The sequence below is a fragment of the Caenorhabditis elegans genome, chromosome I (genome assembly GCF_000002985.6).
Source record: "Caenorhabditis elegans chromosome I".
NCBI classification, from domain to species: domain Eukaryota; kingdom Metazoa; phylum Nematoda; class Chromadorea; order Rhabditida; family Rhabditidae; genus Caenorhabditis; species Caenorhabditis elegans.
This window is the reverse complement of record NC_003279.8, coordinates 9451581-9463193: the sequence shown is the minus strand read 5'-3', so window position 1 is coordinate 9463193 and position 11613 is coordinate 9451581. Positions and strand designations below refer to the sequence as shown.

At 33.5% G+C, this 11613-nt stretch overlaps 2 protein-coding genes and 3 non-coding genes across 5 annotated transcripts; 2 read left to right on the top strand and 3 right to left on the bottom strand.

Annotated features, from left to right (window-relative positions):
* Positions 1-2643: 2643 nt before the first annotated feature.
* On the bottom strand, positions 2644-3907 carry F46A9.2 (MATH (Meprin-associated Traf homology) domain containing). Its single transcript, NM_060109.2, has 3 exons — positions 3798-3907; positions 3269-3558; positions 2644-3122 (listed from the first exon to the last, which is right to left on the bottom strand). The coding sequence occupies exons 1-3, from the start codon at positions 3889-3891 to the stop codon at positions 2676-2678; spliced, it is 831 nt and encodes a 276-aa protein (NP_492510.1). The 5' UTR covers positions 3892-3907; the 3' UTR covers positions 2644-2675.
* Positions 3908-4351: 444 nt separating this feature from the next.
* Positions 4352-5738, bottom strand: F46A9.1 (MSP domain-containing protein). The gene is made up of 3 exons (NM_060108.5): positions 5258-5738; positions 4833-5080; positions 4352-4787 (listed from the first exon to the last, which is right to left on the bottom strand). The coding sequence occupies exons 1-3, from the start codon at positions 5295-5297 to the stop codon at positions 4389-4391; spliced, it is 687 nt and encodes a 228-aa protein (NP_492509.1). The 5' UTR covers positions 5298-5738; the 3' UTR covers positions 4352-4388.
* Positions 5739-6216: 478 nt separating this feature from the next.
* Positions 6217-6365, top strand: F46A9.9. Its single transcript, NR_050389.1, has one exon. It is a non-coding gene; the product is annotated as an Unclassified non-coding RNA F46A9.9 (non-coding RNA).
* Positions 6366-8810: 2445 nt separating this feature from the next.
* On the bottom strand, positions 8811-8863 carry F46A9.11. The gene has a single exon (NR_050387.1). It is a non-coding gene; the product is annotated as an Unclassified non-coding RNA F46A9.11 (non-coding RNA).
* F46A9.8 lies at positions 8811-8863 on the top strand. Its single transcript, NR_050388.1, has one exon. It is a non-coding gene; the product is annotated as an Unclassified non-coding RNA F46A9.8 (non-coding RNA).
* Positions 8864-11613: the final 2750 nt, after the last annotated feature.

Sequence of the window (11613 nt, the reverse complement as noted above, 5' to 3'; positions counted from 1 at the left end):
TTGAAAAAGGGAAAGAAGAAAAAGGATGAGCTGGAGCTGGATGACACGACGAAAAGTGCGATGATTTGTTGGATTTCGAAAAGGAGAAGAAAATAGGAAAGAAATGAAAAGAATTTGAAGAGAATTGACGAGAAATTCGAAACTCTGCAGGGTGCTAAGTAATTGGTAATTGGTTGGGAAAACTGGGTAAACGTTTGCAAAAATGTCAAGGAAATAGCATGTTCCCTAACATAAATGTCAAAGAATGTTTTAGAAATACGTTTTTTGAAAAGGAAAGTATTTCAGATCCCAATTAGACTTTCCATTGAAACTTGTGTCATTTGAGATATGACCTTTAATGTTGGTCTTTACAGCGACAGATGAGCACTTTGAACTAGAAAAAAGTGGATCTGAAAGTTTTTCACTACTTTATTGGGGCCGTAAAAATGCTTCGAATGTGGATTTTTCACACTTTTCATGACTTCGAATGTTTTGTAAGAATTTTAGAAAATGTCATTTTTCAAAAAATCTGAGAATTTCTGAAATACATTCTTTGTAAGCGGAAAAACAGTTCCTGCAATGAACTCTTCTTTCTTGAAAAGACCACTTAGAAAATATTTCCAAGTTGTCTTTTTGAACTTGTTATCATTTTGGTTTAAATCTCCACGAAATGCGAGATATAACAAGCAGATAACAGAAATGGCTAGACGGTGTTTGTCGGAAAGTTACAATAAAAACAGAGGAACAGGGGAAAACAGGGAAGCCTAAGCCTGATCCTAAGCCTAAGCCTAAAATTACATTTAAAAAATTAATTAACGAATTTACGACATTGAGATATACATATTCCACATGATATACCTATGACAACATGTTGTTTTCAATTGCCAAAATTTTAACGAAACCGTGATTGTTTCAATTTAAGAGACAAGTTATTTAAGCTTTGTCTTTAAACAAACATGTGGAAATTGAATTGGGCGGAGAGAACCACCAGAAATCGGAGAGAAATGAGGTCAGACATCAGTTAAAAACAAGGAACATTCCAAAATGGAAGCAATGAAAACATAGAGCACAAAAAAACAAAAAAAAAACATGTTGAAGATGGGGTTCCTCATATAAAGGACATCTTCATTGGAAACAAAGAATTATTTAGTGAGCTTTTGAAGATTTTAAAAGAGAGAAACTTTTTGATGATCCTTGAAAAAATGTACTTTTTCTTTATCACTAATTCACACATGAAACAATGGGCACACATAGCTAGTCTTTTGAAGTTCTCAAATTTGTTTATTGAAACGGAAGAAGGAAAGAAAGGTACCAATCTTTCAACTCCATATCCACTCGAAAACTCATTTTTGCTACGGTAATTGAACCTAGACGTTAAAATTTCAAATTTCAGACCTGCTCAGATGACGTGGCATAGTGAGACATTTCTCTGGCTCTTTGTATGGAAAATTGTTCAACATGGGATTAAACAGAAACACGAACCATAGACGAAAAATCAGAGGACCTTCGAAATGTTTTTTAAAATAAACAGAAAATAGTGGGAGAGAAAAATAGTTTCCCTGAAATGAAAAGCTAAATGATAAAATGTTTATTTAATATACATTTTTAAAACAAGCAATTTTGAGCATTATTTTGTTTGGAATACCTCTTCGGTATGTGTTTTTTTTAATTGTGAGCCTGTGAAATTAAAACGGAAAATTTCATAAAATAAAAATATCTGCTCAGGTTTCTGGTGTCGCAAGAACAAAATTAGGAACTTTGGAAGAATATCTTTGAAGTTGATCTATAAAATAGTAAAAGAAGTTTAAAAATTGAAGGAAGAAGATAAGAATAACGGAAGAAGAAAACGAAGAAGAAGAAGAACGGCTGTTTTTTCTTGTGGTGAAGAAAGGAGAGGAAATGTCCAATAATATGTAGAAAAATGATATCGGACTGGTACCCTTGAGACTTTTCGAAGACCGAAAAACATAAAAAACGATGGAATTGAAACCAGAATCATGAGTTACTGAGTTTACAGAACACAAAGTTGCATAGATACTGTTAATGCTCAGAAGATTCTTGAAGCCACGGCCAAGGATTCTGAGAAATAAACATAGAACATGATTCTTGCACTCTTGAAGCATCGAACAACATGACAAAGTGCACAAAAATCAGTACATCTTCACAATTTTTCTTGGCAATCATCCAAGAAATGTATGCTCCTTCTTTTTACAACAAGTTCTCTCTTTGCTCAGTTTCCCATACTCTTCCGTCTCCTCCGCTTTTCAACTGAATCACTTTCTAATTTCTTCTTCTTTGCTCTTTTTTGGGTCAACTGCTCTGTGTATGCTCAATGGGCTCAAGTTTGTTGCTTCTTATTTTTACGACGACGGATGTGTGAGAAAACTGAGTAGAGAAGCATCGGGGCGACCAATTGGGACACATATTTTGAGAGCTTCTTCTTCTTTTCATGTGAACGTGTACTTGGGAAACTTGGGGCGTATATGAGATTTTCATTGGATGAAAAATGATATTATGAAACATAACTACAGAAAAACTAAATAAAGAAAGATACTGAGTTCAAATCCTAAAATCAATGTTTATTAACATTGTCCTCTATAATGTAATAGAAAAACTTATCAACTGTAACCTAGATATCGAGGTCAGGGGAAAATGATTCAGTAATTCAAACATGAATTTATTTGGAAACAGAGGTATTACATAATATTGCACTTCTTCTCCTTCTTCTTCTGCATGCCTGGTTTCTCCAATTTTTTATCATTCCACTCTCTTTGATTCTTCTGAGCAATTTCAATCGCTTTCTTATCTTTCTTCCATTTTTCAACATATTCTTCAGTTGCAAACATTTCCATATTACCCATTTTCATCTCCTGTTCCTTTGTACGTTTATCATCCATTCCCTGCTGCAAGATCATTGCAAAATCCTCTGAAATCTTTTTAATCGAATCGGTTTCGGTTTCCACAAGAAGTTTCTCCAAGTTATAACGTCCACCATCACCTTTTGTGACAACTTTCATCAGTTTCTTCGGATCCTTAACACCCCATGATGCATCATCCTTTCGAAGCGATTTGAAATGTGTGAAAGTGATAAAACCGGCAGGTGACAAGAGATTCGCAGCTTGATAGTTTTCGTATGACACGTTCTGGAAAGAAATTACATTTGAAATTTGTTAAATGGTTTCAGATGTTTGTAATTTTTCATTTATGGTCAACACTGTATGTATGTTACAGGCTGGTAATATGAAAACGTTTGCTCCAGAACCAAAAGAAGCACAAAATACAAACTCACATTCAAATCCTTCATACCAACTTCAAAAGTCATTGTCTCATTTTCAGAAAGAATATGAAATTCTTGAGAAGTGACTCCACGCTTGCATCTTGCACCAACAATTTCGAAGAAAAGTGAGTGAACTTGAACTATCAAATCTTGTTTTATCTTTGCCTCACACTTCACAGTATACTTCACCGATTTGTCATTGGGAATTTTGAAATCCGTTGGCGAGATGTTAAGATTAAGCGGTGTAATAAAGAAATTGTATGTCCATTGCTCATCATGACTAGGAGCAGAAGGGTCTTCCACTGTAATTGATTATTTTATAAACATTTATTTAACCGGAAAGCTTGAAAGCAACTCGAAAAACTGTTTGTGTTAAACAAGCTGTCATTTCAAAATTATCCTGTTTGATACTCGAAAGTTTCCGTCATCTTCCTATCCCCGATCCCCTACTTTCCCAAGAAAAATCGGACAAGATCCAGAAAAAACGAAATGCGTGTTAGCTGCGTTCTGCACTAGAATAGTGACACTTCATGTAACTTACATTTAACTGACGTATTGTAAATATCAGCGTCGGATGACTTCTTATCATCGTCATTTCGGACTGTCTCATAGCATGAGGGTCGAGCGATATCCATGTCGTTTTTGGATAATAAACTATTTTTGATGACAATGGTCAGTGAAATCAACTAAATTTAGTTCACGTGTGCGCTTGAAAAAAGTTTTATTCTTGATTTTCTGAGTTTACAGTAAATGTGTGACAATGTGAAATATATAATACAAAAGTATCTTTACTGTATTCCAGACTTACAATAAAAGGTTTTTAGCCCCTCGACATAGCTTTCTACACAATATGTAGCTGCGGCGATGGACTTTCGACTAGAGAATCATTATCAATACATTTGTACGTTTCAGAAGAAAAATCAGATTTGTTTTCAAAACGAAATCCTCAAACTACCAATCAATTTTCACTGCTCTATCTGTGTACTATAGAATTATTTTTTAAAGTAAGCCATAGTTTTCATTCAAGATTGCGGAGTTAAGCCGAAAACGTTTCCTTGTTAGCTGGACGTCTAATTCGAACAATAGCTTTTTAACCAATACTTAGCAAACTTTATTAAATAAACCGAATGAATTACGAAATAACACATTCATATTTCTCTTTCAAATACTTCTTATGCATGTCCTTGATTGGTGCAAATCCATCATCACGTGCCGATTGATTCTTCCCAATTTCCTTCCTCATTCTATCCATTTCCATTTTATCAATCTCTTCATATTTCTTTTCTCCTTCAAGTTTCACACCAAACTCTTCTTTCACCTTCTTCATCTCATCGGTTTCAGTTTCAACCGACAATTTCTTCTTCCAGAATCCAACTTCTTCCATTCCGTCAGTGATGACGATGAGCAAGTTCTTGTTGGGACCCCATGAAGCATCGGAATCATCATCTCTAGAAGACTTGTAGTGTGTGAACGTGATAAAACCAGCGGCAGACGCAAGTTGCGCATGCTCGAAATTATCGTACGAAACATTCTGAAAATTATTTATCTTTGACTGCCTTTTTCAGTTGCTACTTACGGTCAAATCCTTCAGACCAATCTCAAAAGTCATTTCTTCGTTTTTTCCAAGAACATGAAACTCTTGAGAAGTGACTCCATGCTTGCGTCTTGCACCAACAATTTCGAAGAAAACCGAATGAACTTGAATGATAACATCCTGTTTCTCATCAGCAGTGCATTTCAAAGTGTACTTCAATGGCTTGTCGTTGGGAATTTGAAATTTCGTTGAAGAGATTTCGAACTCAAACGGTTTGCAGTTGAAACCAGCTGAAAAACATCACACATTAGAAATATAGACTAATAAATATTAAGAAACCGTTAAAAAAAGCTCAACTCTAAGGGGTGCGGCTCCCGCCCGCCTCATCTCGCCCAAGACTCCTGCACTAGCGTATATTCAGATGAAATCTCTAAGAGAAACTATTGAAAAACAAAAATTAAACTTACGTTTCTTGGCAGTTTGTTGCTTTCCTTTGTCCAAACCCATGGTTGATCGAAATCGGGAATAGGTGAGATAAAAACTGACATGCAGATCTAGACAAAACAAACAACAACAACAATCCACGACTAATTCAAAACAACAATAACAAACAAATAATCGGTAAAATAGGAAAGTTCACGAATAAAATCAAGTTTACAGATATTTTTGTAGAATATTTTAAGGATCTGGAGTCCACTATGAAGTATGACATGTAATATTTTGAGCTTTATTTATTAATCTTAGTAAAAAATTCTGAAATCTTCCAAAGGGGAGACGGCACTAATTTTTGGTAAATGTTCAAAATAGCCTAATTCTCCAAAAATACCTTTTAGAAATTCGATTGATAAATATGATAAATGATAAATTCTGTCGATTTTTAGGTTGAATAATATTTTAAACACATGACGTTGTTAATCTGATTTTTTCCACAGTTATTACGGCATCATGCAAGCACAAAAGACATTAGTATAACTTTCTAGTCACTTGCTTTATTTCATTTCAGTTTCTCGTGGACGCCACAGTCGGTTTTCAGAAAAGTTTAAACATTCATGACATATTTGATTACATTCCGACTTGAAAATTTTGCATGAAAATGAGACATTTAAAACATCTTAAATTCTTCTGTTAACCTTTTCTTTTCAAACCTCTAAAACCTTTCACTCTTATCAATTGACATCTTATATGCTTATGAATCATTCTATTTCAATTCCCACCTACTAAACAAATAAGTATTCAACAGAAAACATAACTTTTAATTCATCCCGACTTATAATTTTTTCAAATAATAAAATTATATAAAAATTGAATATGTCTATAAAAATTTATCTGATGATCGGCATATCTAGAATTTACCAGATTGGAAATTTCTCGATGTTGGGTTCTAAAAAAGTCGAATAATTTTCTTTCTGCTAACCGTCTTCCTTCTGAAGGTTCAGAAGAAGGTAGCTTCAGCTTCAATTTTTATTGTATCGACATAAAAACTATTTAACACCTTCTGGTGTTGGATATGTTCAATGATTACTAGGCTTATTCGAGAAGATGCTGATGGTCCTATAGGAAAGCGCACCTTCAATATATTTATGTGGGTCTAGGCTTCGTTATAACAATCCGGTTCAGTTTGTCCAACACCACTACTAACTTGTTTTGTAGAAAATTTTTCAATTTGCAAGATATTCTTTGGAGTTTATGACATAAACGGGGTGCCAAATTGAAATTTTTAGAAACTTTCCCTGAAAAGATTAATTTGAAAATTACAAACTGTTATCCAAGTTCCTTTGCACGGACACGACGGAAATATGATCCGTAAAAGGCCACGAAAAGTATGTTCTCCTCCCATTTCCTTCTTTCCAACCGTTGACTGATGCCCGACTTTTATTGTTAGTTTTTGGGCTTATGGCCTTTTTCCGTTGTGCCAGTACGACTCTATTTGTTGTGTTTTCTGAAAATTGTTTTCCTTTTCTTTCTATGTCTCACCATCTTCCAGCCCCTTCTTCCATGCTTTTCCTCCCTTTTTCGTCATCATTCTCATTTTCTTCCAATATATTTTCCCAAAGTCTATTGTCTCTCACTATTCTCCAAGAATAATTATCTCCTAAAATATGGAGAATGGCATCTTGATTTTGGAAGTTTTCTTCTTTTCTTTCAAAGTTTGCAGCTTCACTTTCAGAAAATTTGTAGTTATGAACAGTTATTTGAATAAGAAATTGTGTCCTAGAAAAGAAAGTTACGAAGTTTCAGATATTTTTAATAAATACTGCGGTGTCTGAAATTAAAACAATTTTAGTGCTTTAGAGTTGTATGGTTTCTGTTTAAATTTCTGTAGTGTCCAATTTTTTAAAATTAAAATCAGTTTATTAAAAGAAACATGTACTGAAACATTTTTGATTTAATTTGAAACTTGAATTAAACATTTCCTGGCATTTTTTTAAAGTTTGCTTATATTACGGTCTTGTTAGCACTAAATGAGTAGCAGTCTCCCCAGTTCTACACCACCTTTCGAAATAAAGTTATTAATTCGACACCGCCAAATTCTCATAACTTCTCATCCTTTTTCAATTGTTCTCCCATCCAGAATCCCCTTCTGATCATTTCCTATTGTTAATTGAAATGGCAAAAGATAAAAGGATGAGATTAATGAATTCTCCCGGTCATCTGAGATCTTGATAATAGAAAGTGAGCGTCTTGCAACTACTAGTATTAGTAGTATTAAGAACACTTCTTTTCTCATCAACCTCTTCATCTCTCGCCATTTTCTCATTTGATCCAATTGATGGAGGGCACATTGATGAGCAAGTGGTAGACGTTTTTTCTAAAGTTTACACCTGAAGGTTTCTGCGATAATTGGGACCTACCTCCAGAGTTCCACCTCACATGTTGTTTTTTAGTCAAGATAATCTACGAGCAGTTCTTTCCAGATGGCATCTAGCTAGAATAAAAGAAAATTAGTCCAACCCAACTATGATTTATTTCTAATTCTCTCTGATCTCTCTGAATATTGCAGAAAATTGCATTGTTTTTCTCATAAGTTAGAATTGAGTACTGATAATCTTAACAAAAATCTAAAAAAAAGGAGCAGAAGAATATATATATGGTGCTACCGTAATCTTTTCTCTTTTAAACCTTTCAAAAAATTTCTGAATACAAAAAAAGCGAATAATTGTGACACCAATATTCCAATTTCAGAGGAGTTTACATCCCTTATCTGAACCGTCACAAAACCTCAGCAATCTTCCAATTCATTTTCGTTTCATGTTTCAAACCATCGAATTCTTCCACTTTTTTCCCAAATGTCCCCGTTTCGAAATCGCATAGTATCCGTAATTGGATTGCAACGTGTCTCATCTCTCTTGTGTCTTAAATCCCGTTCTTCACAACAGGAGAGTGACGCCTTCATATCATTTTCTTATAGTATTCAATGTTTCACTTTTCTCATATATACGGTAATGTATTCTTTTGGCTAGTTTTAAATGGAACCGGATTGAGTAGCCACAAAAAGATGTAAGTTTCCGGAATTGGGAAATTATGTTTCTTCATTCTCCACTTACAAGAACACTGGTTTTGCAATTGGTTATAGCTCAAAAATTAGAATTTTTAGAAAAATCAGTTCCGTTATCATTTTTGAATAAGAACTAGCCGTTTTCGATTTTTCATTAAAAACATTTTCTTGAAAATGCTTCGAAGGGACTGGCAGGGAGAGCGCTGATTTTTCTTCATTCGAATATTCTGAAATATTGTTTAGATTTTCAGTATATCAACAGTTATTTTTCAAAGGTGAGAAAACAATTATTAAACAAAAACGACAATTTTTTTAATTTATAATCCAAGTTCTTGGAATCCCTCTGCCAAAAACAATTCAAAAAATTTTGAGGAATTTCAAGTTTCAATTAGTAGTCCAGACGATATTCCCTCATATTCAATTGATCAAGAATCTTATATTCGTGGTCCTCTACTTCATTTTCACATTCTCTCCATCTTTATTTCGATATATTTTCCTATTTGGTGCTCCCCAATTCTTCACGTCAAAACGTTCAAAAATGTATGAACAAGAGCGATTATTATAAATAATAAAGTAGGACGTCTTCTCATACATACTTGATGTGCTCTTTCCTCGACTTTTTCTTCTTTTTCTTCCACTTCTTTACTGACTTTTTCTTTTCGACCGAAAAAAAACTTTTTTCAGTTCCAGAAATTTTGATCTAACCATTTAAGCGTTTAACGGGCCGCTTTTATGATAAATGTTATGTTTTGAATCCGATAATTCCAACTGAAACATTTTCAGCTCAAATTCTCTAATAATATTGATTTCTATGAACTAACATCAAAATTTTTGTTTTGTAAACTTTTAATTACATTAGTATTAAAAAGTAGAAAAAATCGGTTTTTTGTGTAAAGGACTGAATGAAAATCCAAGTCTTTTAGAATGTTTCTTCAGTTTTGTAAGTTTGCAAAAATCCTCAAAACCCCTTCTGCAATAATTTTCCAATTTTTCAAATCTAAAAGTAAGATTTTCAATAAATTCTATAATCAGAGATTCAATTCTCTATTCTAACTAGGGAATGACCAGAATAACTATCCAAAATTCCATAGATTTCATAGTTATGTGGTCCAAGAAAAATAAACTTCCTCTTGCACCAACTAAATCGGCTTTACTAGCACTTGGCACTCGGAACAAAAATCATTCTTATTCTGTGGACGGTGTCCCCATTCCCCCTTCATCCACTGTTCGTGACTTAGGTCTCATTACTGATTGCAAACTTAAGTTTGATCCCCACATTGCTAAAGTTAGCTGCCTAGCCTTGCTCAGAGCAAAACAAATTCTCAAGGCATTCTCCTCCAATACACCTAAGTTTTATGCCCATCTCTTTAAGACTTACGTGGCCCCTATTCTCAATTACTGCTCCGAAATCTATTCCCCTCCACCTAAATCTTTGCTCTCAGCTAAACTTGAACAACCTCTAAGACACTTTACCAAGCGCGTTCTGCAAAGATGCAATACCAAATTCTCCTGTTATGAAAACCGACTAAGTATTATGGATCTCCACTCCACCAGACACGATAGAATTAAAGCTCAATTGAAATTACTCTATAGACTTTTAACAGGTACTTCTCATTTTTCTAACCTCAATCAATTTGTCACTTTTTCTAGTTCAAATAGACATCCAATGATTCTAGTTAGGAAGGACAAATGCTCCACCCATTTCTTTGCTCATATTATCCCCATTTGGAACAACTTATTCAATAATGTTACGGTTTTCTTGTCCCCTCACCAGTTCTCTGATTATATTGATCTCAACATTCCCCGGTGCTAATTACACATCTACTTTCACTTTTTCTTTCTCTACCTTTCACCGGTTTTGTATTATCTTTTTTTTTTCTTTTTTAATTAACTTTTACTCGAGTTGAACTCTTTTAGGGTTCGTCTCGTTTTATCTGTTTATTTCTCTTTTTTAAGTTGAATAAACTCAAATTCAAATTCAAAAATAAGTGGAGCGATATTGAAAAAAAAAATATTGTATCGGAAAGCTGACATTCTCTACTATAAGAATATGACTGAAATTTTTGCCCATTCGGGCTGGAAACTTTTCAGAAATTTTTATTTTTTCGAAAATTGCCACTTTTTTCTCCACCAAACCCATGAGAAAATTTGATCCAAAAATTTTTTTTGAAATTTTTTCAAAAATGTATGAAATAATGTAGAGTGTCACAAATAACTTATTTTTCATTGTTTTCAATGACCGAATCACTGATTCTGATGCCGTATCAAGACGTTTTACCAAATCGATATTGGAAAAACACCTTGTCTTTGAGACTCCATATCTCTGCAGGAAAAAATCGCACTAAAAAGTGATCAACTAGAAACTTGTTAAACATAATGTGATCTGAAACTTTTCAGTAAAACACTTTCTTTTAAAAAATTTGGTTGCCGAGTTGGGACCAATTGATTTGAGCTTCATTATTTTTGAATATTCTAAATAGTTAAAGGTCTATATCTTGGCAACCAAATTATTTACAAGAAAGTGTTCAACTGAAAAGTTTTAGATCACATTGTGTTTAACAAGTTTTCAGTTGATCACTTTTTAGTGCGATTTTTTCCTGCAGAGATATGGAGTCTCAAAGACAAGGTGTTTTTCCAATATCGATTTGGTAATAAAAATTTCTGAAAAGTTTCCAGCCCGAATGGGCAAAAATTTCAGTCATAATCTTATAGTAGAAAATGTCAGCTTTCCGATACAATATTTTTTTTTTGAATATCGCTCCACTTATTCTGGTCATTCCCTAGTAAGAGGCACAATAAAACAGTCCCCCATTGAAAATTGTGTTTCAATTTTATTTCAAATTCAAAATTCAAAAAAGTTGTCTAATTGCTAGCCACTAATGGAAAACACTCAAGAAGGCTAATTTGAGTGTTTTCATTTTGAATCATAAAATGCCAAAATAAAATTTGAACACTGAAACTGGATGTTACAAACTTACAAACACTTCTTCTCAGTGATGAGGAACACCACTGAAAACATCGTAAAATTGAGTATTATTAGAGAAGAAACTGGGCAGCCGGGCAGAGCAAAACATTTTTGAGTTTCTTATTCTTTGAATCTTTTTCTATTTTCCTATTATCATTTTTTAAAGGTTTTGATTCCCAAAAGTTTTCCTTTTTTTTCAAAAAAACTATCTGTAATTCAATGAAACTTCAAAACAAAGCAAACCGGATAATATCCGTTTTGTCAAAAAAAATTATAAATTTAAATTACTGCTTTCCCATGTGTCACTTTGAATCAACTTGAATTTTCTAAGTCAAGAAAAAGAAGAATCTATCCGGATTTCA